The sequence below is a fragment of the Rattus norvegicus genome, chromosome 14 (genome assembly GCF_036323735.1).
Source record: "Rattus norvegicus strain BN/NHsdMcwi chromosome 14, GRCr8, whole genome shotgun sequence".
Classification (NCBI taxonomy): domain Eukaryota; kingdom Metazoa; phylum Chordata; class Mammalia; order Rodentia; family Muridae; genus Rattus; species Rattus norvegicus.
The window spans coordinates 20,354,394-20,379,123 of NC_086032.1; the positions used below are offsets into that span (position 1 = coordinate 20,354,394).

At 39.1% G+C, this 24,730-nt stretch overlaps 1 protein-coding gene and 1 pseudogene across 1 annotated transcript; one reads left to right on the top strand and one right to left on the bottom strand.

The window, feature by feature from the left end:
* Window positions 1-510: 510 nt before the first annotated feature.
* Ppid-ps14 (peptidylprolyl isomerase D, pseudogene 14) lies at window positions 511-18,671 on the top strand (annotated as a pseudogene).
* A 3,149-nt stretch (window positions 18,672-21,820) lies between these two features.
* Window positions 21,821-23,883, bottom strand: Cabs1 (calcium binding protein, spermatid associated 1). Its single transcript, NM_022263.2, has 2 exons — window positions 22,560-23,883; window positions 21,821-21,969 (listed from the first exon to the last, which is right to left on the bottom strand). Exon 1 carries the CDS (start codon window positions 23,852-23,854, stop codon window positions 22,682-22,684), a length of 1,173 nt encoding a protein of 390 aa, NP_071599.2. The 5' UTR covers window positions 23,855-23,883; the 3' UTR covers window positions 21,821-21,969; window positions 22,560-22,681.
* Window positions 23,884-24,730: the final 847 nt, after the last annotated feature.

A 24,730-nucleotide genomic window follows, 5' to 3' on the forward strand; every position in this document is an offset into this window, starting at 1 on the left:
AGTACTGTCATCTGTAGCAATTGGGGTGGTGCTATTTGAAGCAGATGGGCTGCTTTCATCTGCCTCAGTTGGGGCAGTGTCATTTGTGGTAGTTGAGTTGGCATCAGGATGGAGGGGTCTAGAAGGAGTGATGGAGTTGGCATCTGTATCTTTCCTGGCAGAAGTAGAGAAAGCAGTTGTACTGGCAACCTTAGTTGGAGGAGCACAAGTGGATGATTTGCGATGTTGCAGAAGACAAATAGATGAAAGTGTGAACGAAGGCTAATAGGTGATCTACAAAGTGACTGTATGTGCGAAGGGTAGTGCTTCATGCTTCCCGGAGAGAGATGGCTGCAGCTGGAGGGTTTATGAACTTGAGGTAACTGAGAACCATGGGGACGCGAAGTATGGGCCAAATGGTCAGCTGCTTTAGAGCTCCCAGATTCTTTCTGGTTCACTTGCTTTTCCGTAGCTTTTAGATTTTCATGAAATTTGGATTTAGATGATTTAGATTTCTCTTCAAAAATGTGAGTGAGCTTCAGAGAGAGAATACAAACAGAACGAAACAAAAATCAATTGTTTTGGTAAGGATGGAATATATAAACAATTCTGCCTTTAACCATTACTTCTAAAATTATGTAATTCTTCTAACTTGATTCTGTAAGAAATTAATGGAATGCCATCCTTATCTCACTTGGCTTTGACTTATGATCTTTGATGAAAGATAAGAGAAGTAATGGTATCACTGCTGTTTCCAAATCCTAATAGTAATATTGAATGTCCCTCAAAATTTGTCTATAATAAATTCTCTGTTGAAAAGATCAGGCCACTCCAGAAAGGTTTTAGATATTGTACCACATGATTCTTTATTGCAGAACCTAATTACCAATACAGTTATCTTATCAAACATCTGGATGCCTTAGAGATATTTAATTTTCCCAAATTTATTTCACTGGAAAGAAATTTCAATGTGTGTGCTCTGTGAAAGCCTTATTTTAGCAATACCATAGACATCACATTATTTCATTTACTTAGGATTTTAACAGGACATTCCTTAAGATTTTGCATTAGAACCCAATCTCTCATTCTTAACATTGAGGACAGAAGCTAGTCGTGGGAATATAAATGTGACTGTCCACCTTGCTCTCCACAAATCATTCCTTGTCTGCTGGGCTCATGTTTGAAGTAGTGAGGGAAGAAACACAGCCCTTAGGGACTGATGTTTCTTTGAAACATAGAACTAATACAATGTTATTCATATGTTCCTAGGACGGAAGAACTCACAATAAAACTTTAGTGAAAACCTCAGGAGTCACTCTGTGTTTGGGATGGATTGTTTTTCATTAGACCATGGGTTTAACCTTATGACTATTTTGTTTGACTTCCCAGGACCTTTGGTTCAGGGTTCTTTAAATTTGTGATTATAGTAAATAAACAAACAATCCACCAAAGCTACTATCATCTAAATGACCTATGAAAACTCTGTGGCTACTCATTTCCTTGCTTCCAATAGTTGGCAGATATTGGGAGTAAAGCTGATTCTAGAGTAGCTCTGGGATAATTACTTGAAATATATTTTTCACAATGTATATAATTTTACCATCAGAATGTGAGGACTATTCTAAAGTAAAATATCGTTTCATTCACATGCTTTGGAAAGGATAAGATGGTGGATTTAAGAAATGGAAGAGAAAATAAAAGAGAAGGAATTTGTCAAAATTGGCATGAACTTTCCCTATGGATTTAGAATTATTATTTTATTTCTCCTAAATATCAGACAGTTTGGGTCAGAAAGCTTGAAAGCAACTTCCCACAGCATTGGAGGTAGAAAATTCTTTTGTACCTTAGAGCTTCTTAATTATCTAGGAGTGGGGAAAATGGAGAGGGGCGTGGCAGTAAACCAGAAACTAATATGCTCCTCCCATAATCTCAGTGCAGTTCATTTCCTGTTGTGTGAATGGTATGTGAACTAGAAATGACTGAGTTAAGACTGGATTTGTAATTTTGAAAAATCCAGATGATTTTCTATTTCAGTGAATACCACTGATTAAAAAACAGAAAATGAATTTTGCATGTTGTAAATTCATAGGAATTGTTCCTTATCAAATATAAAGAGATACTTGTACATCAAAGAGACCTAGGCAGGTTTGGATACAGAGATGGATATAATTTTACAGAGCTAAACAGGCCTAAATGACACTGCAGATAAGCAACTGTTTCCACAGAGAGAAACTGAAGGTAAGATTCTTGTTACAAAACATTGGTTCTCAGATATTGATATTCAAATGATTCTTTGGCTCTCTGCTTTAAGTTTTTTAAATGGAGAATAATAAAACTATGTGTATCTATACAAATCTGTACAAATGTATATTGATTCTTTTGACAATAAAGGGTTTTGATTATGATTGAAAGTGTGAGAAAAAGAAATATAAAATTTAATCTTACCTGTTTCCTCCTATGCGCATCAGTAAACTAAAAGGAAATAAAAACAAATATAAAATTAGCTTAGATATGCATAGAATCTTGAGAAGAATACTGACTGTAAATCATGTAGGGCATAAATATGCTTAAATTACTGTGATTATAGCAGAATACAAACTACATTTTTTATGTCACTTTTAAACATAAGAGAACTTTTGCAAGTTGAAAGAGTAGACAGGTCATTCTCTAAGGATGATCTGTTTAACTGGGTCCTCTAAGTGGAAGAGGTTTGTCTGTCAGCACACAGGTATGACTGGAATTATTCTACATTGTCTAGATCAGTGGATTTCAGCCATCTTAATGATGCAACCCTTTGATACAGTCTCTCATGTTGTGATGAATGCTAACCATACAATTATTTTTCTACCTCATAACTGTAATTTTGCAACTCTTATGAATCATAATGCAAATATTTCTGGAGATAGACGGTTACCAAAGGGCTTGTGACCCACAGATTGAGAACCATTGGTTTAGATGGTGTTACATTTGGTGACCTTTTGTTCTTGGTTACATGCACTCAGGTGTTAAGCCTGGAGGCTGTTACTGAAGCAATATCTTAATTAACTAGGTGGAACTTGGGCAACCTGTCAGAATCTGTGGAAGAGAAATCCAAAGCAGAGACCTTCAGAGGACAGGAAGCAGTTCTTGCTACATTGTAGCACAGGCCACAGAGAAGGTTACCTTCCATGAATAAAACCTCCAACTCACTTTCATTGAATCTGTAAATGTAACAGCACCTTTCCATTCAAAAGAGATTAGAGACAGTTTATTTTGGAATATGTATGAGTGATAGAAGTCAGTAGTTACAATTTCAAGTTGCCCGAAATTACAGGTTCCCATATAGCAAAATTTTCATGAAGTTTTTGTCGAAAAAGAACAAAGAAAGTTGCAAATATAGAAGCACGTTTCAAACAATACATTGGTGAAAACATCAGATAGGGTAAACTGTGGAATTCTTTCCTGTGGTCTCGGATGCTATCTGACAATATTATTCTTTTGGTTGGTAGAAGCTAGAAGTCTGCTAATGGGTTCCAAAACGTTTTACTGCTTAGTCATAAAAATGTTATGTGAAATAGAGAATATGCAAATAAAAGCCGTTAAGAGGCCTAAAGGTAGGCTGTAATTATGCTCTGGGACTGTCACATTTCCATCTCTTCACAATCACTGACACCATTAGTTAATCAGTATTCCAGAGGCTTCCTGTGAAGTGTGGCAAATTCTTTGTAGCATCATATTTTCAGCAGTAAACCTTAGATGAGGTACTGAAGTCACCAAAGTAACATTGTCTTGTCTTCATCTTACCGTAATCTCATTTGACCCATCTCTGCTTTTCAGTCCTCAATTCCCTGAGTCATGTCTGCCTTTGTCTTTGGGACTTTCCATGACCCTGGCAATTGGCCCAGATGTGTAACCAACACATATGCTACCAGATTCCCCAGATTTGTACTTGAAAATAATGCCATTGGGCTATTTTTTCCTTCCTAGGCAGGTAGCCCTGAGCTTCCATACCAAGAGTTCTTTAAGTCAAGAGCCTGCTCTTACATGGGGCTCCTGTGGAGGAGGCAGGGAAAGGACTCAGGAGCTGAAGGAGTTTGGAACCCCATAGGAAGAACAACAATAGCAACCAAGCAGACCCCACCAGAGCTCCCAGGGACTAAACCACCAACCAGAGTACACATGGAGTCACCCATGGCTCCAGCCACATATGTAGCAGAGGATGGCATTGTCTGGCATCAATAGAATGAGCCCTTGGTCCTGTGAAGGCTCAATGCCCCAGGCCAGGGTGGTGACCTGAGGGTCAATGGGTAGGAGGGGGAGCATCCTGATAGAAGGAGGGGGAAGGGATATGGGAGAGGGGGGAACCTGGAAAGGGGATACCATTTGAAATGTAAATATATAAACTATCCAATAAAAATAAAGAGCCTGCTCTTAAGGGTTGGCTAATTAAGGACTTTAATTTGGCTTTATATACATGATAATATGTAATTTTCTGGCCTGAACTGTAATAACATCTTTCATCTTTAAGATATCATAACTTGGTTAGGTAATAGTGTTTAGGTAAATGAATCTAAAAATATTATAGGATGCCAAGGACATTTCCATGGTTGGGAGTTATTATCATACCTAGATATCTCTTACTTAGTTAATCCAAATGAAAAAAATCGTTATCTTTCAATCTTACAAGATTTAATTAACTAGCTAGCTTATTCTCTGGTCATATATGTATGCTCATGTGCATGGGTAATCTTTAGGGTGTGGGTGCATGTGTGTACAGAATGCACGTGTCAGAGGACAATGTCCCATACTAGTTGCCAGGTGTCTTCCACCTTTTGTTTTGAGACAAGGTCTCACATTAGTCTGAAATTTTATTGTGTAGGTAGAGCCAGCTGTTAATGAAACCCCAGGAATTCTTACATTTCCACTTTCCACTTCACAGCACTGGGGCTGCAGCAGTGTGCCATTGCTCTGAGTATCTAAACTGGGGACCTCACAATTGTGAATCATCTCCCTGGTTTTCATACATTTCTCCTTTTGACGAACCTTCTGGGACTAAACTGTATTTAGGCTGCTACTGCAGAAACACAATCTGTCTGCATATCCTATTTTGAATTGTAAACACTATTGTGTTTACACACCTTTAGAAGTCAAGAGATCACTAAAATCTGAAAGAAAAACATACTACATTTGCATTCCAAGGTTGACAGAAAACCCACAGAGAAGCTTCAATGAAACTGTTAGGCAGAAGTTAAACAGCCGTGGACTGAGCAGGCTACATGTGGGCTCTGAGAGGAGTAGCAGCATGAATTCGACACTTACTGATAAACAAGCATTTAAGGTCAAGATGACAACAAATAGAATCAGAGTCTTCATCTTCTCCAAGAGTCAGTCCCCTAGGACAAGACAGAAAAACGTATTGGTGAGGAGACAAATAAAAATGCACTGTCTGCATAAGATTAACCATAGAAAAAGTCATTTATGTCTAATTGGCACACCCACACGTATACATGTATTGTATAAAGTGAATTTATCAACTCAGAAGAAAAATATTGAGTCAAAGAGAAATGAGCAAAATTCAGGAATTGCGAATTAAAAATCATAAAACTGGGGTTTGAAAACAGAGAGATAAAAGCTCTTGTTTTCTTGTCCTCAGTTCACACATTGAATTAATCTTTGTAGCTAGGATTTTGTAGTTCCTGGACAGTTATTTGAAAGAAGTCCCTTAAGAGAACCAGCAGGGAAGGTGAAGGAGTGTAAGGCTAGCATCCTGTCACTCAAACTTTCTTTCTATCGAAGTAGTTTTGTGACGTTGGCAGCAGAGTACAAAAGGGACACTCAACGCTTGTAGCCGTGACTTAAAAATCTAAGTGACAGTCCATCAGCAAAGTGGAAAACCCTGATTAACATTCACCCCAGTGGGGCTCACAATGAAAAATAAAAGCGCTGATGGACACCTGGACATTATTTAGAAATCCGAAAAATTCAGAATTAAATGTCTAAGTAACACACTGTATTTGACTTTTCTAAGTATAAGAAAGGAAACCATGAGCAAACATGAAAACAGATGCCAATTGAAGAACAATTGATATGTAGCTTTTCTGTGTAGACTTTTGTATACTTAAGTTGGTGTAATAATTCGAGCACTGAAATCCCCATGAAAATTCCACCAAAATCACCTTCTGCCTCCAATTCTTGGTTTTTACATACTTAATACATAAAATAAAATTCGATCAGTTTGTATCTGAAAAAATATATGAAAAGGTAGAAGTGTGAAAGGTTTGTGCTAATTTTGCTCTCAGTCTTATATTTATTATCTACAAGTAACTTCTGAAAGCTTTAATTTTCATATGATAATTATTGCGAGACTCTCTTAATTTAACCAAAGCAAAATCCCCACAATATTCCAACTGAAGCTATTTGAAGCTAGTTATAAAAATATATAGCATACTTCATAATTCTGCAACCACACAAGATACTTCACTTACGAATTGATTCCCCTCTCCCCTGCCACTAGCATCTACTTAATCAATTCCTAAAGGCAAAAAGTGACAAGGCCAACTTCTGATCTTTATCAGACAGACACTTAACAAAGAACCATGAATTCTTGACAGTGGCCTTATTCTATGGCTTGTGTCTTTGTGATTCTGAGGGAAGGCCATTTGACCAACTCGTCACAAAAGTGGCCTGAGTTCTCATTCCCAAATCTAGCAGAGGGTAATTTTTATTACTTTCAAAATGAAATGATTAGTTTGTTCTGGGCAATGGTCAGATTTGAATGCTCTAAGAATAACAGGAAACTCAGTTAATGAGTGATCCTATGCTTTGTAAACAGTGTGAACTATGAGACTCCGTTTGCTATTTCCTTGCCATTTTCTTTGGAATGAGCAAGATAAACAGAATGAAAACAGGTAAGCGATAATAGAGAAGACCCAGTGACTTCCTGTATAATTGAGAAACACTGATGCACGAACATTTTCATCCTTATAGAAACGAGTGCAAACTATCAGCTCATACCTTTAAATCTTGTACTAAGGCTCCTAGCAAATCCAGATGGTGAGCAACTGTTCATCTCTATTGCCATTTGACAAAAGCAAATGAATTTATAGGTGACAACTTGTGGAAGTGTGCCTTCTCACCCCCTTTAAATTATAAAATTGCTGTACTTCACTGAAATACAGTTTGAGGTTTTACCGTATTTTTGTTATTTATAAACTAGATACAGCCCACATCAGGAGAAGGCTGATGGTGAAGCCTCTGAACTCGGAAGGAATGATTACGTACCAAGTAGCTCCTCTTCCTATCTGTGCAGCTCTGTCAGCTTCTCAGCCTCTGAAGTCGGGAGCCTTCAGAAAGAAGGCAGGCAATGCTTGCCTTATGAAGGATTCCTTTCCCCCTTTGTCCCTTCTATATCTCTAGGCAAAATATTATTACAATTACTATTTTATCTTCTGTTTCTGGGCTAATCCACACTAGTCCTTGCAACATAGGGGAGCGATACAGCTGTTCTTTGTGTGTTTTCTTCTTTCCTTTTCCAGAGAACTTGAGTATTACAAGTGTAAGAAAAGGTGAGCCTTATTGATAGTAATTTAAACACTGTACATCGGTCAATCCCTCTCTTTCACTGGAGATGTTTTCTTAACATTTCACTACAAAGCAGTAATTAGTATGACTTCCTTACAAATGTAGTCACAATGAGCATTTAGATATTTAATTCTGGCATGTGCAAGATAATGTGCTATGTGGATTGTGCTGCACCAGGGAATACATGACCATGCCTACCTTTTATGGGTGCATCTTTAGCTTAGCAGGGTAAAACAATTTTTAAGAATTAATTTTAAATAGCTACAAAAATTACCCTAACTTTAACATCATTGACATTCAAGGTCACAGAAAAAAAATCAGACAATTAATGATGACAATTTTCTCAACACTTTCTCCACTTGGTTCATGAGATTCCTTACAGTACATTTTTACATCTTGCTCAGAGGCATGTGGCATGTGCTAGGTAGTGAACGATAAACCAATGTAAACCTTTGGTAGTTTGGCCTTTGCGCTGATGTCAGTAAACTTCAATTTCATGGAGGTGTCAATCATTAGCAGAGACATTTTCCCAGAACATCTACTGGTGGCTAACAGATTTGAAAGCCTTTTGTTCAAGACCAGCATATGTACTTGGCATCAGGTTACACTGTAAAGAATTAGAGAGCTCAGAAAGGGACCACCATACCATTTACCCCACCATACTGTGTATCTTAAAGATGAGTTGGGGGCCACTTGACAGTGTCTCCTTGGCTGCTGGCTTTTCAATTTATGCATAGCGTTCAAACAGCTTTATCCCTTCCTCCCTTCCTTCCTTCCTTCCTTCCTTCCTTCCTTCCTTCCTTCCTTCCTTCCTTCCTTTCTTCTTTTATTGGCTATTTTATTTGTTTACATTTCAAATGTTATCCCCATCTCTGTTCCCCCTTTGCAAACTCCCATCCCACCCCACTCTACCCTGCTTCTGCGTGGGTGCTCTCCACCCACTCCCACCTCACCGCCCTGGCATCCTCCTGTACTGGGGCATCGAGCTCCACAGGACCAAGGATCTCTCCTTCCACTGATGCCACATAAGGCAGTCTTCTGCTACATCTGTGGCTGGAGCCATGGGTCGCTCCATGTGAAAACTTTGGTTGGTTTAGTACCTGGGAGCTCTGGGAGGGTCTGATTAGTTGATATTGTTGTTCTTCCTGTAAGGTTGCAATCCCTTGAGCTCCTTCAGTCCTCCCCCTAAGTCTTATCTTGGTTACTCAGTCTGTGAACATCTGCATCTGTATTGATCGGACTCTGGAGAGATTTGGGGTACCGCTATACCAGGCTCCTGTCAGCAAGCACTTCCTGGCATCAGCAATCATGTCTGGATATTTGCTGTCTGCAGATGGGATGGATCCCTAGGTGGGGCTGTCTCTAGATGGCCTTTCCTTCATCAGTCTCTGTTCCACTCTTAGTCCCTGTATTTTCTTTAGACAGGAACAATTCTGGGTTAAAAGTTTTGAGATGGGTGGGTGCCTTCATCCTTCAACCAGGGGCTGTGCCTGTCCACTGGATCTGGTCTCTACAGGTTCTGTCTCATCTATGTTGGATATTTCGGCTAATATCATCCCCATTGGGTCCTGGGAACCTTTTGCCTCCCTGGCATCTGGGATGTAAAATGCAGGTCACTAGGATAAGAACAATCTAGTACTAAACTGAGATGAGGTCCCAGCTCTATATGGCTTTGTACACATAGTTTTTATATGAAGTGACTGAAACTTGGAACAATGAATGACTAGATATTTTCAGAGTCCAGCATTTGAACCCACTGTTGATGTGCATAGTTCTTTCTCTTGTGCCAGATATTTTAATTATGTTTAACTTCTGTTGAGATAATTACTAATTTTTATAGTAAATAAACTGTACAGTCTCTGTCATTCCCAACTAGTTAATACATTAATTCCAGTGAAATTAGCTTGTGGTATATACTATATCTATATACGTTGTGGGGTTAATTTTATGTGTCAAGTTATTATTGTTCTGTTAAATAGTAGCCTATAGGTTACTGTGAAGACTTTTAAAAACATGATTATCATTTACAAAGAGTTTAACTAGGAAAACCTCCATAAGATGGGTGGGTCTGGGAGAAAGGAATCATACCTCATGGCTGTAACACAGAACTAGAACTCTGTCATAGTTTCTTACGATGCACTTCAGACTCAATTCTGAAGCAAAAACTCATATTTGGATTTTAGCTAGTATGTCTTCCTCTCTCTATCTCTCTGTCTTTCTGTGTATGACTGTCTGTCTTTCTCTGTCTGGCAGAGTTTACTCTGGCAAAGAAATGTATGTGAAATAATCAAATTACATTATAAATGTTACATTACTATATAGGTCTTGGGGTTTAAAGAACATTATAGGAATGAGAGCAGACTAATTCTTATGGTCTTTAAAATGTAAAATATTTAATATGACAAAAATTTCAAATTTACTAGGTATGAGAAATGAGAGACAGGAGGAGAGTGGATGAATCTCCAATTCCCATGTGTTAAACATCTCTGCAGATAGCGTCTTTTGCTAAGATAGGGAATTTTAAGTAGGGCAAATATGAGAAAGGGGCATTCCAATGTTAATGTTATTCTTCTGTTGTTTGTGACAGAGCCAAAATAACATTAGTAGCACAAAAACAAACCATGTCTCTCCTAGGCGTTCCTTCTCCTGATTTTTACACTCTCCTTCCTCTGGCTCACTACTACAGTTAGAAGAAAGGTCTTCCTCACTTCAATCAAAAACATGTACACATTGTATGGAAGGAGAGGTATTTTATTGCTACAGAAATACATAAATCAATTTTATAGCAGTTAGGAACTGGAAACTCAATGAGAAAAGTGGTAGACATAGATTTTAACTATTTTACTATAGTCATCCCAATATTATGGGGCCTAAAATTCTTATTTCCTCATTTACAACTCTCTACTTGGTACATACAATGCTCTAGGTACTCATTAGCTTAGGTTCAAGTGTCCGCTATCAGGGAATTTGCCCCTCATGCTTTCTATGGTGTGAGTTGTGGGATGACAGAAGACCAAGTAGACTGTCGGCAGAAGATGTTGTAAGGGACATATCTCATGTTGAATTTGGATGCTCTTATTATGACAGAGGGGAATCATGGGTTTTAGAAGAGAGATGAGTGCTTAAGTGCACAATTACCTGGTCGAATTGCAAGACCAGAAGTAAGATGATCAGTAATAGGAAACCGTGAACAAGGAATGGGCAGTGCAAATAGAAGATGGCAGTTGTGCATGCTTAGCCAGTGGGGTTATTCATTTTGCAGAGGTTCAGAAGACAATGAGATGATGCTACTGAACATGGGCTTTGGTGTCATGCACATCTGCAGAGACAGGTTTTGGCAGTAACTACCATGATTTTCCTAGACCAGAGGCCATTTGCAGTTGTTCAGTGGTCTCTTGTGAACTGTGACTGCTGCATATATATGCTACATTCTCCTGTGTCATAGAGTTGGGAATCAAATCTCTGTTTCTATCACTAATCTATAATTTAGTTCTCTCTCTTTTGCTCACTTGTTGCTTCATCTTCCTGACAAGTGTATGAGATGCTATGTCTTGAAGATGTCTCAAATTTCTGTCTCGCCCAGAGCTGAAAGCTAGGAGCACTGACACACCTGAGAGCAGAGGTAAGACCAACTCTTCTGCTCTGAACAACCTGACTGCAGGCCTTAGGACACACAAACCCAGGAGCAGTCTGGTACAGGATCTTTCAGGTTTCTGCCTGCACATGGAGCTGCTGAACCAGTCCTACAGTTCTCTGTACCCAAATCCTATGGGGCAGAGATCTGGACTCTCAGAAGTGCAGAAAATCCTGGGAGCTCAGGGGAGACTACCACTTCTGTTCACATTCTTGGACCAAGAGGAACTTGCCTAGTGCCCTCTGGACACAGGGACCTAGGAGCAGTCAGGGGCAGAACCCTTTTGGTTTCTGCCTGTGATTGGAGTTGAACTGGTCCCACAGTTTTCTGTACCCAGATCTGGCTGTAAGAAAACAGGTCTACAGGAGTACTAACACAAAGGTTTACAGGAGGGCCAAGCCACTGTCAGAGACAGGAAGACAAGTTAACACCAGAGACAGCCTGATGGTGAGAGGCAAGCACAGGAATCTAAGCAACAGAAACCAAGACTACTTGACATCATCAGAGCCCAGATTTCCCACCAAAGCAAATACTGGATATCCAAACACATAGGAAAAGCAAGATTTGGATTTAAGATCACATCTCATGATGATTATAGAGGACTTAAGAAGGACATAAATAGCTCCCTTAAAAAAATACAGGACAATACAGGTAAACAAGCAGAAGCCCTTAAAGAGCAAACACAAAAATCCCCTAAAGAAATACAGGAAAACACAACCACACAGGAGAAAGAATTGAGCAAAATCATCCAGGATTTAAAAATGGAAATAGAAACCATAAAGAAATCACAGAGGGAGACAACCCTGGAGATAAAAAAACATAGGATAGAGATCAGGAGACATACATGCAAGCATCACCATCAGAATACAGGAGATAGAAGAAAGAATCTCAGGGGCAGAAGATACTGTAGAAAACACTGACACAACCATTAAAGAAAATGTAAAATGCAAAAAGCTCCCAACCCAAAAATTCCAGGACACAATGAGAAGGTCAAATCTAAGGATAATAGGTATAGAAGAGAGCAAGGATTCCCAAGTTAAAGGGCCAGTAAATATCTTTAGCTAAATTATAGAAGAAAACTTCCCTAACCTAAAGAAAGAGATGCTCATAATCACATAAGAAACCTACAAAACTCCAAATAGATTGGACCAGAAAAGAAATTCCTCCCATCAAATAATAGTTAAAAAACCAAATGCACAAAACAAAGAAGTAATATTAAAAGCAGTAAGGAAAAAGTAAGGCAGACCTATCAGAATTACACCAGACTTCTCACCAGAGACTATGAAAGCCAGAAGATCCTAGACAGATGCTATACAGACCCTAAGAGAACACTAATGCCAGCCCAGGCTACCATATCCAGCAAAACTCTCAATTAACATAGATGGAGAAACCAAGACATTCCACGACAAAACCAAATTTACACAATATCTTTCCACAAATCCAGCCCTACAAAGGATAATAGAGGGAAAACTCCAATATAAAGAAGGAAACTACACACTAGAAAAAGCAAGAAAGTAATCTTGCAACAAATCTAAAAGAAGAGAAACACACAAAGATGTTGTTAGAGACATTCCATCTCTAACAACAAAAATAACAGGAAACAACAATCACTATTCCTTAATATCTCTTAACATCAATGGACTCAATTCCCCAATAAAAAGATATAGACTAACGGAATATGTAAAGAGGAGCCAGCATTTTGTTGCATACAGGAAACACACCTCAGAGATAAAGACAGATACTACCTCAGAGTAAAAGTTTGGAAAACAATGTTCCAAACAAATGGTCCCAAGTAACAAGCTGGAGTAGCCATTCTAATATTGAACAAAATTGAATTTCAACCAAAAGTTATCAAAAAATAAGGAAGGACACCATATTTACCAAGGAAAAATCCACCAAGATGAACTCTCAATCCTGAATATCTATGCCCCAAATGCAAGGGCACCTACATTCATAAAAGGAACTTTGCTAAAGCTCAACACACACATTGCACCTCACACAATAATAATGGGAGACTTCAACACCCCACTCTCATCAATGGACAGATCATGGAAACAGAGATTAAATAGAGACACAGTAAAACTAACAGACGTTATTAACCAAATGGATTTAACAGATATTTAGAGAACATTTCATCCTAACACAAAAGAATATACCTCCTTCTCAGTACCTAATGGTACCTTCTCCAAAATTGACAATATAATCAGTCTCAAAACAGGCCCCATCAGCTACTTCAGTCCTTTCTCTAACTCCTCCATTGGGGACCCCATTCTCAGTCTAAGGTTTGCTGTATCTGCCTCTGTATTTGTCAGGATTTGGCTGAGCCTCTCAGGAGACAGCCATATCTGGCTCCTGGCACTTCTTAGCATCCATAATGGTGTCTAAGTTTGGTGTCTGGATATGGGCTGGATCCCCAGGTGGTGCAGTCTCTGGATGGTTTTTCTTCAATCTCTGCTTCACTCTTTGTCTCTGTATTTCCTCCTGTGAGTATTTTGTTCCCTCTTCTAAGAAGGACTGAGGCCTTTAAAGAGGAAGTGAATAAATCCTTTACAGAAGTGTAGGAAAATACAATCAAACAGGTGAAGAAAATGAAAAAGAACTGGCCAAGAACTGAAAATGGAAATAGAATAAACAAAACATAAACTGAGGGAATCCTGGAGATGGAAAACCTAGGAAGAAGAACAGGAATAGACTCAAACATCACCAACAAAGTACAAGTGAAGAGAAAATCTCAGGTTTAGAAGATAGAACTGAAGATAAAAATTGGTCAACAAAAATGCAAATCTAAATGTTTCATGACACAAAACATCCAGGAAATCTGGGACACTATAAGAAGATCAAATCTAAGAATAATAGGGATAGAAGAAAGAGAAGATTTCCAGGTACAAGGCCAAGAAAACTTCAGCAACAAAGATAAATATTACCTCAAAGTTAAGGACTAGAAAAGTTTTTCAAGCAATTGGACACAAGAAACAAGCTGAAGTAACCATTATAATATCTAATAAAACAGACTTTCAACCAAAAGTATTCAAAAGAGATAGGTAAGGACTCTTAGTACTCTTCAAAGGTAAAATCTACCCAGTTGTCCTATCTATTCTGAACAACTATGCTCCAAATGCAAGGACACCCACATTTGTAAAGGAAACCTTATTAAAGCTTAAATCACACATTGAACTCCACCCATCAACACCCAACATTTACCAATGGACAGGTTATTAAGACAGAAACTAAACAGAAACAATGAAACTAATAGAGGTTATAAATCAAATGTACCTAACAGATATCTACAGATCATTTCACTTACACACAAGAGAATATACTTTATTTTCAGTACTTCACAGAACCTTCTCCAAAATTGATCATATACTCAGTCACGAAGCAAGCCTCAGCAGATACAATAAAATTTAAATTACCCCCTGTGTCTTATCAAACCACCATTAATTAAACCTGGACCTAAACAACAGAAAGACTAAAAATTCATGGAAACTGAACACCTCTCTACTCAATGATTAGTGGTTAAGGGAAGAAATAAAGAAATTAAAAACTTTCTAGAAGTCAATGAAAATGAAGGTACAACATACTCAGACTTGTGGGAAACAATGAAAGCAGTGTTAAGAGAAAAGTTCAAAGCATTAAATGTTATGACAAGAAAATTGGAGAGATACCCTGCTAGTGACCTAAAAGCACACCTGAAAACTCTAGAACAAAGAGAACCAAAAGGAGCAGACTGAAGGAAAATAAGTTCAGGGCTGAAATCAATAAATTAGAAACAACAAAAAAGGCAAATAATCAATGAAACTAAGAGCTACTTCTTTTAGAAAATCAACATAGACAAACCCTTATCCAAAGTAATTAAAAGGTGGAAAAACAGTATCCAAATCAATGAAATAAGAAGGGGGCATAACGACAGAGATCAAGGAAGTCTGAAAAATCATTAGGTTTTTATTTCCAAAGCCTGTACACTACAAAACTAAAAATTCTAAATGAAATAGATGGTTTTCTAGATATATACTACTTACCAAAGTTAATTCAAGATAAGGTAAACTAAATAGTCCTATAACCCCTAAGGAAAAAGTCTCACTCCAAAAACGCCCAGGGCCAGATGGTTTTAGTGCAGAATCATATCAGAATTTCAAAGAAGAGCTAATACCAATACTCCTCACACTGTTCCACAAAATATAAACAGAAGGAACATTGCATTCTATGAGGCCACACCTCCTACCCTGATACCTAAACCACGTAAAGAGTTAACAAAGAAAAGAATTTCACAACAATTTCTTTTATGAAAATCGATGCCAAAATACTCAATAAAATACTTGCAAACTGAATCCAAGAACACATCAAAAACATCACCCATCATTATCAAGTAGTCTTCATCCCAAGGTTATAGGAATGGTTCAATATATGAAGATCCATTAATGTAATCCACTATATAAACAAATTTAAAGAAAAAACCCACATGAGATGTTGAAAAAGTCTTTTACAAATCCTACACCTATCGTGTTGAAAGTCTTGGGAAATAACGTAGACGTGCGGTAGAGTTTGAGCCGCCCTCCCGCACGAGGCACTCGTGTCCGCTTTCCAGCGCCTGCAGAGAAGATGTCCCACCCATCCCCAGCAGCCAAGCCCTCCAATTCCAAGAACCCGCGAGTCTTCTTTGACGTGGACATCGGCGGGGAGCGAGTTGGACGAATTGTTTTAGAATTGTCTGCAGATACTGTTCCTAAAACTGCAGAAAAATTTCGTGTATTGTATACAGGAGAAAAGGGCACTGGTTCAACAACTGGGAAACCTCTGCATTTTAAAGGATGTCCTTTCCACCGAATTATTAAGAAATTTATGATTCAGGGTGGAGACTTCTCAAATCAGAGTGGGCCAGGTAGAGAAAGTATTTATGATGAAAAATTTGAAAATGAGAACTTTCACCGTAAGCATGAACGGGAGGGTTTGCTGAGCATGGCAAATGCCTGCCCCAATACAAATGATTCTCAGTTCTTCATCACAACAGGTCCGACTCCTCATATGGATGGGAAACATGTGGTATTTGGTCAAGTAATGAAAGGACACGGTGTGGCAAGGATGCTTGAAAATGGAGAAATGAATGGTGAAGAACGTGCCAAACTCTGTTATTGCAGAGTGTGGAGAATTGAAAGAAGGGGATGACTGAGGAATATTCCCCAAAGACGGCTCTGGGGATAGTCATCCAGACTTCCCCGAGGATGCAGATATAGACTAAAAAATATGGCTATTAAAAATATGCAAAGGTTTTAAGGTACGTGGATAGGTCAAAGGCTGTTACTGAGAAAGCAGATCTATCCAGACTGCAACCTAGAGCCTTAAGTTGTGTGCTGAATATTGGTGCTTGTGAATTGAAGATGTCAAACTGGCAGGGGGCAGGTGACAGTTGCTTGGAGGCTCTTGAAATGGACCCTTCAAACACTAAAGCACTATACCGAAAAGCGCAAGGATGGCAAGGATTGAAAGAATATGATCAAGCATTGGCTGATCTTAAGAAGGCACAGGAGAAAGCCCAGGAGATAAAGCTATCCAGGCAGAATTGCTTAAAGTCAAACAAATGATAAAGGCACAGAAAGATAAAGAGAAGGCAGTGTATGCAAAAAATGTTTGCTTAATAAGGATTAAAGTTTCCTTAACTACTATACATTGATTATATAAAGGACAATATATATTACTGTCTACATGATCCCTGATGTGTTTCCTTTGATCTTTGTCATTGTTTACATAGCAGTGCTGACATCGGTTCCTTCTTGATAAAGTATTATGAATTACAGTGAAAAAAATAGTCTTGGGAAGATCAATGATACAAGGTGCATGGTTAAACATAATAAATGCAAGAACACAGCAAGCCAACAGCCAACTCAAATTAAATGGAGATGATATTAAAGCAATTCCACTAAATTCAGGGACAACACAAGGCTGTTGCTCTCTCCTTATCCGATATAGTACTTGACATTCTAGATAGAGCAATAATACAACTAAAAGAGATCAAGAGGATACAAATTGAAAAGGAAGAAGTTAAAGTATCACTATCCACATTTGATATGATAGTATATATTAGTGACCCCAAATATCTGCCAGCAAACTCCTACAACTGATAAACCACTTCAACAAAATGACTGGATACAAAATTAACTAAAAAAACAAAATCAGTGTCCTCTCTATACAAACTTTAAATGGGCTGAGAAAGAAATTATAGAAGCAATCTCCTTTACAATAGCCACAAATAGTATAAAATATATGGGTGTAACTCCAAGTGGATCAAAGACCTCATCATAAAACAAGACAATATATCTAAAGAAAATGTGGGGAACTGACTTGAACACATTGGCATAGAAGACAACTTCTTGAACAGAACACCAATAGCTCAGCCACCAAGATCAATTATCATGAAACTGTAAAGCTTCTTGTAAGGGTAAGGACACCACCAATAGGACAAAACAGCAGCCTACAGAATGGGAAAAAGATCTTCACCAACCTTACATCTGACAGAGGACTAATATTCAAAATATATATACAAAACAAGAAATTATACACCAATAACCAAATTACCCAATTGAATCTTTAATGGCCACAAAGCATTTAAAGAAATGTTCAATATCCTTAATAATCAGGAAAATGTAAATCAAAATGGCCACGAGATTCCATCTTACATTGGTCAGAATGGCTAAGTTTGAAAACTCAAGTGACAGCACATGCTGGTGAGCATGTGGAACAAGGGGAACATCCTCCATTTCTGGTGGGAGTGCAAACTAGTACAACCACTTCGGAAATCAACTAGGTGTTTTATCAGAAAATTGGGCTAGTTCTACCCCAAGACCCAACTATAGCACTCCTGGACACAGAGTCAAAATATGCCCCATTGTACCACTGGACACAGACCCAAAAGATGTCCCACTATACCACAGGGATACTTGTTCAACTATGTTCATACCTTCTTTATTCATAATAGCCAGAAACTGGAAATAACTTAGATGTCCCTCAACTGAAGAATGGATAAGGAAAAATATGGTATATCTACACAATGGAATACTACTTACCTATTAATTAAATAATGAAATATAAATGAAGAATAAATAAATAAAAAACAAAGACATAGTGGAATTTGTAGGCAAGTAAATGGAACTGGAGACTATCATCCTGAGTGTGGTAACGCAGACCCAGAAAGACACTCATGGTATATTTTCATTTATAGGTGGACATTAACCACAAAATACAGGATAATGATGCTATAATCAACAGACCCCAAAGAAGCCCAGGCGATCAGAGAAGCCCAGGCGATCAGAGAAGCCCAGGCGATCAGAGAAGCCCAGGCGATCAGAGAAGCCCAGGCGATCAGAGAAGCCCAGGCGATCAGAGAAGCCCAGGCGATCAGAGAAGCCTAGGCGATGAGGGTCCAAGAGACGATACTTGAACCTTACTCAGAACGGGAAATAAAACAGACACCACAGGACTGAGTTGGGGAGGGGTTAGGGAGGGAACCGGGTATGGAGAGAAAGGGAGGAGGAGGTAGTGGCAAACTGGGAAAGAGAATGGAAATTGGTGTGGGGCATTTCTGAGAATATCTGGAGTCCTGGGACAGGGGAAGCTTCTGGGAATCGATGGAGGTGATCTTAACTGAGACTCCTAATAGCAGGGCATATGGAGACTAAAGTGGCTGCCTCCTGTAGCCGGACAAGATTTCCAGTGGAGGGAGGGGGACACCCACAAAATCTTGGGTCCAAAATTTGTCCTGCCTACAATCAGTGCAGGGAAAAAAGATGGAGTGAAGACTGAGGAAATGGCCAACTCATCATTGGCCTAACTTGAGACCCACCCCACGGGAGAGAAACAACCGCTGACACTAGTTGATACTCTGCTATGCTTGTAGAGTGTAGCATACAACAGAGCCCAGCACAACCATCTGCTGAGATGCTCTATCCATCAGCTGATGGAAACAGACGCAGAGACCCACAGCCAAAGATCAGGCAGATTGGAGAGTCTTGTGGAAGAATGGTAGACAGGACTGGGAGAGTCAGAGGGCCAAGGATACCACAAGAAAAGTCCACTAGCCTGGGCCCAAGGGGACTCACAGAGCCTAAACCACCAAACAAAGGGCATAAAGGGGGTGGACCCCCTACACATTTCAGCAATGTGAAGGCTGGTTTTCATGTGGGTCCCCTAGCAATCAGAGTAGGGGCTGTTACCAACTCTGTTTCCTACCATTGTCACCTCTTCCTCTAGCTGGACTGCCTGGTTCAGACCTTAGTGGGAGAGTCCTGCTGTTTAAGGTTTCATAAGGGGGTGGTACCCAAGTGGGCCTTCTCCTTCTCTGAGGATAATGAGGATGGGATTCGTGAGGGTGTGATTAGTTGGAGAGGAGGGAGGGTTGTGACCAGAATATAAAGAGAATAAATAAATTAATTTAAAAAAATTAGTCAATTGTCAAGTGGTTAATAATAGCATACAATAGTTTTATATTTTAAAATATGTTTACTGTAATTTTATGTGGTTTGACAAGTTCTGAATTAGGAGAATAGACAGACAGACAGGACAGACAGACACACAGACAGATAGATGATAGCACCAAGTTAGGTGAGCAGAGTTAGGATAAATGTGAAAGGAGTTGGGGTAGGGAAAAGAATATGATTAAAACATATGAAAACATTGTTCATGCTTTTTTCATTAAAAAAAACCCTTTTTATTGATTCTTTGTGAGTTTCACATCATGTACACCAGTTCCTAGTGTTCATCTTCCCATTCCCTCATATCCCCCCTTCACCCTTTCATCCTTCCTCCCAAAATAAACACATGCGCGCGCGCGCGTGCGCGCGCGCGCGCGCACACACACACACACACACACACACACACACACACACACACACACAAACAAAAGAGGATAGCAAGCATCTCATCATGAAAGGTGTAGTATATCACACTTTTAAATCCTTCTGTCCATACATCTTCACTTGTAAGTGTTCTGGTTTGCGATCTCTGGTTCTGTGACACCATCAGTATTGGATCCTCATCAGGACTCCTGGTTCCTCTGTTGTTGCCCTGTATTGTAAGGATCCTGTAGCTTTGGATCTCCAGGACTGGTCCTTTCCTAAGTTCCAAGCATGGTACAGATTTTGGGGTGGGCCAACTCAGAGCTCTGGATCTAGGTCTGGGTTGTATCAAAGCTGGTTGGTGTGTTGGCTCTCCTTTTTCTGAAACACCAGGGGAATTCTCCAGCACTGCTCCAGCTAGGCCACCCAATGCTGCCATGGACAGGAGGCAGATTGCACCAGGCTAGTCAAGCACAGGGCCCACTCACCCACGTGCAGCCCTATCTGCAAGGCGTTGGGCCAGCTTTCCCTCTCTTACACTCTTGGGGTTGGCTCACCCACTTCTTTGCCGTCAGGGCACAACTCCAGCATGTTGTCCAGGCAAAGTGCAAGGCTGTTCTCTGGAGTGCTAATGCCAGTGAGGGGACAGAGATAGCCCTCCTGCTCTCATTTCCTTTAGGCCAGCTCTCAGACTGCTGCGGGCAACCATGAGGGAAGGGAATGGGCACCCCATTCTCACACCACCTCACGGCACAAGAGTGGTGAGACTAGCTCTCCCACACTTGGGCCCTCAGAATGGCTTACATCCACCCCCTTTACCAGTGCCAGCTCCATGGTGCTGTCAGGTGAGATCCAGGGCCTTTATTTTTCTCTTAGTTTTGAGCTTATACTGATGTAATTTTCCTCTGCCCTTTACTCTGTCAAGCCCTCCCATATCCTTTTTCTTGCCCTCTTTCAAATCCATGGTCTCTTTTTCATTAATTGCTCCATGCCTACCTGTATATGTACATACTGTATAGTCCTAAATACAGCCTGTTCAATCTGTGTGACATTGCTTTCATGCATGTTTACAGGGTACTATTTGGTATGGGACAACCAATTGGTGTGCTCTTCCTTGTAGATTATTTCTCCTACTCTCAGCCTTTCTGAGTTCCTTGTAGCGCTTTGTGTATAGTTGGGGCCCTGTGATCATCTTTATACAGCTCATGGCTCATGCTTTGCCAGTCCTGTTGGTGAGACCTTACGGGTATTTCTCTTTGAGAAAATACTTCCATAATAAGGGTAATACTCTTTGCATTGCCAAATATGATGTTATGTTCTTCTAGTTATTTGATTTTGGATTGTGCACTAGTTATTTTTGTATATAATTTTGACTATACATTGTTTTGAGGATGTTAATCTTTGGCCTTTTGTTATATGCTTAGGTAGACTTGTCATCTTTATTTGGGGAAACAGACTTGTAAAAGAGTTTTAGAGTATATTTTAAACAATATTCCAATTTATTTTCTTCCCAGATACTTGATTATTTGAGGGAAAGTAGCCACAATAGCCATGATCTGAAGTGCTCATAATCTCACAGTTAAATGTGTGTATTTTAATTATCCTAGGCCAGAGTCTACTTAAACCCACTCCCTCTCATATACGATATTTGCTCTTTACTCGGTGTTTTAGCCTGTTTTGATTTCTTCATTTTTAGTAAAATGAAATTACAGATCTTTACAGAAGATCCTATTTCTGGTTTTATTTAACCAATGAATTTTAATTTTTCATGTAAGATTCTTAAGAATTCTGCACCAGAATATCAAATACATCACACAGTAAATCAGTTGCTGCCAGAATAATTTATTGAGGAGAATCAGCCCAGTGACAACAGACCCACTTGAAAAGTCTGAATCAGAAAAGAATGAAGATATGTGTCCTTGAATTGCTAACCAACTGTCTAAGAAGAGTACAATAGTCAACGTTTAAGATCTGAAAAAAAATTGACAAAAATTCAGGATATAAATCTTAGCAGGAAGAACAGTCAATTCATGTTAATATATTATGTTTCCAAATGAATACACAGGTAAAACTAACACTTTATTTTAACTAGCATTAAATACGAGAGAAGATGTCTGATTTCTTATGTTACACATGGATATTAAAATTACAAGGAACTTTGATTCTTACATTCATGAAGGTTTCCAATCTGTATTATAATTAAAGAGAATACATCTGTGGTAATAACAAGGAAAATGTTTAGAAAAGGAGTATCAGAAAGCTTTTTAATGCCTCAGTAATTTTTACATGTTTCTTGATTCGTTTTACATCCTTAATTTCACTAAATTATAATATTTAGAATGAACCAAATGCCACGTCATTAAATATTGCAAAGAATGACTTCCTCCACTACTTGCCCTCTTCATGCCTCTAAAATATGGAAAGATTTTACACTAAGGTAAGTAGTTACATAACTGAAACCTAAGAAGTGCTGAGGTTGGTTTTAAAATTGCTCTTTAATGTGTTTTGCTGCATGACCTCTATCCACGACTATCTGTACGTTCTAAGTCTGATATACTTGCCTTAAATGCTCACAGTATTTTTTTTCTTTTAAAGATTTTTCTTGCTGAGTAACTTCTTAGATATTATGACTATCTCTTAACCCATCATGTGTGTCTATGTGGCTTCCCTTATGTTACTGGTTTTACATCATGAGTTCATCTGGTTCTTCTTTGAGCAGTTTAAAGATACCGGAGTCATTGGTAGATAAGTCCTCCTTGTTCCCACTCTGTTCTACTACAGAGGTCACTGAAGGAAATTCCTCTGTGACATTAGTGACAGACTCTGCTGCATCCTTTTCAGGCGAATTCTTTGTGTCAACGTGTGGTTCCTCCACGACGACGCTGTTAGTTTCGGAGGCAGTGACAACGAAGTCGTACCTAGATTCAACGGCGGTAAGCAGAACAGCATGAGACTCTGCCTCATTTGCAGCATCTTTTTCCACCCAAGTATTAACTCCGTCAGCTGGCTCCTCATCAGTTAAAGGATCTTCTGGGTTATCTTTGGCTTTTTCAGCTGAGTTAGTGAGTTCAAAAACAGTGATAAATTTTTCTTCTTCGGAGTCACTTAATTTAGTCACAGTTTTGGGCCTATCTTCTGAAACAATCAAGTCAATCTTAGTTACTTTGTCTTCTGCAACGTTGTCTGGAATGGTGGTGACCTCCTTTTCAGTAGAGGGAGGGACGTCAGACTCAGGACTAAAGGAGTCAGTGACCTGGACAGCTCCATCATCAGGAACGTCAGAGCTAGTTGAAGAACTAACATCAGTTTCAGTATTCTCATCTGGAGGTACAGAGGTATCCTCATCATTGGCAGAGCTGTCCTCCTGTGTTTCAGAGAGCTCAGTAGTGGGTTTGACTTCTTTGTCTTCTGCGTCAATGGTGGCTAAGAGGATGTCTTCCTTCGCCATGTTACTGGAAAAATCAATTAAAGAAACAGTGCCAACTGGGGATGAGATATTTCCAATTTTCACCGGAATGAAATTTTCAGTAATTGATTCCTTAGGTTTGGAGTTGGTAGTTTCAGTCGGAGTGGTAATTTCTTTCTCTGGAAGAGTTGTTGATTTCAGACTTGCTTCAATATCTTCTTCTAATTTAAGTTTTTCCTTTGTAGGTGTGAGCTTGTTGACTGTAGTTGAAAAATCACCATCCGCGGTGCAGTCATTTACTGAAGTAATGTGGTCTCCTTCAGAGGTAATAGTTGTTTCTGATTTAGGAATAGTGTTGTCAGCCCCAAAGAAAATGTCCGCTTCTGTTGGTGTTTTACTGCTGTCTCTTGGAGGACGAGAATAAATTTTGGGAGATCCATCTTCAGCCATGGGGCAGAGGAGCACCGAGCACTCTCACAGATCTTTCCTCTGGGCTTAGTGGCATCCCTGGGCAGGGGAGTTGTGCCCAGCATAGTGACTGAAGCATTGGTCATTATGGGGATTGTTACATCAATCACCCAGGTAATGACAGGGGCTCACCATGGAAGCTGTTTCTTGGTTGTGATTAGACATCTCCTAGAATGAGTATTAATATTAGAAGAAAAGATGATGGAGTTCTGACTATAAAATAAAAACCCACACTAAGTATTTTATTTTTAGAGAACCTAGGATTTACCATGTTTCTAGTTACAAGTGTATGCTTTCTGACCTGGCCTAGTGCCCCTGAACACAGACATACTCAAGCCTGTTAGGTACTTTGTGGTTTAGTGTCAGTAAGCGACACTCAGGATGATGGAAGGCTCTCAGTTATCTTTGTTGAAATCAACTGTTTTACAAGTAAGTGACCCTGTATTATAGGAAGCAGGGCTATTCTTTTCTCTGAGATTCATGGTGCTTAAATAACTAAACTTTAAAAACACTTTTGATAGTGAATAAGAATAAAGAAGATAATTATGTGGCAGATACTTTTGTCAGTTCTTTTATTCTGAGAGGAAAATATTATTTTTAAAGTATAGTAGTAATAATAATAATAATAATAATAATAATAATAATAATAATACTTAGTAGATTGGTAAGGCTTTTTGTGTTTTCTTCAGTTAACTTGAGGCACACTGTATCAAGTTTTGTAGGTTTGGGTTTTTTTTATGGATTTCTGCCCCTATAAATTATTATTTCAACCTCAGAAGACTTTTCTGACAGGAAGTTGCTGTCATGTATTTAAATTCACAAGGCATAAAGAATAAGGGCTGAAGCAACCATAGCTGC

Excerpts from the sequence above, each read along its gene's own strand:
- Cabs1 (NM_022263.2), bottom strand. The coding sequence starts at position 23,854 with ATGGCTGAAGATGGATCTCCCAAAATTTATTCTCGTCCTCCAAGAGAC.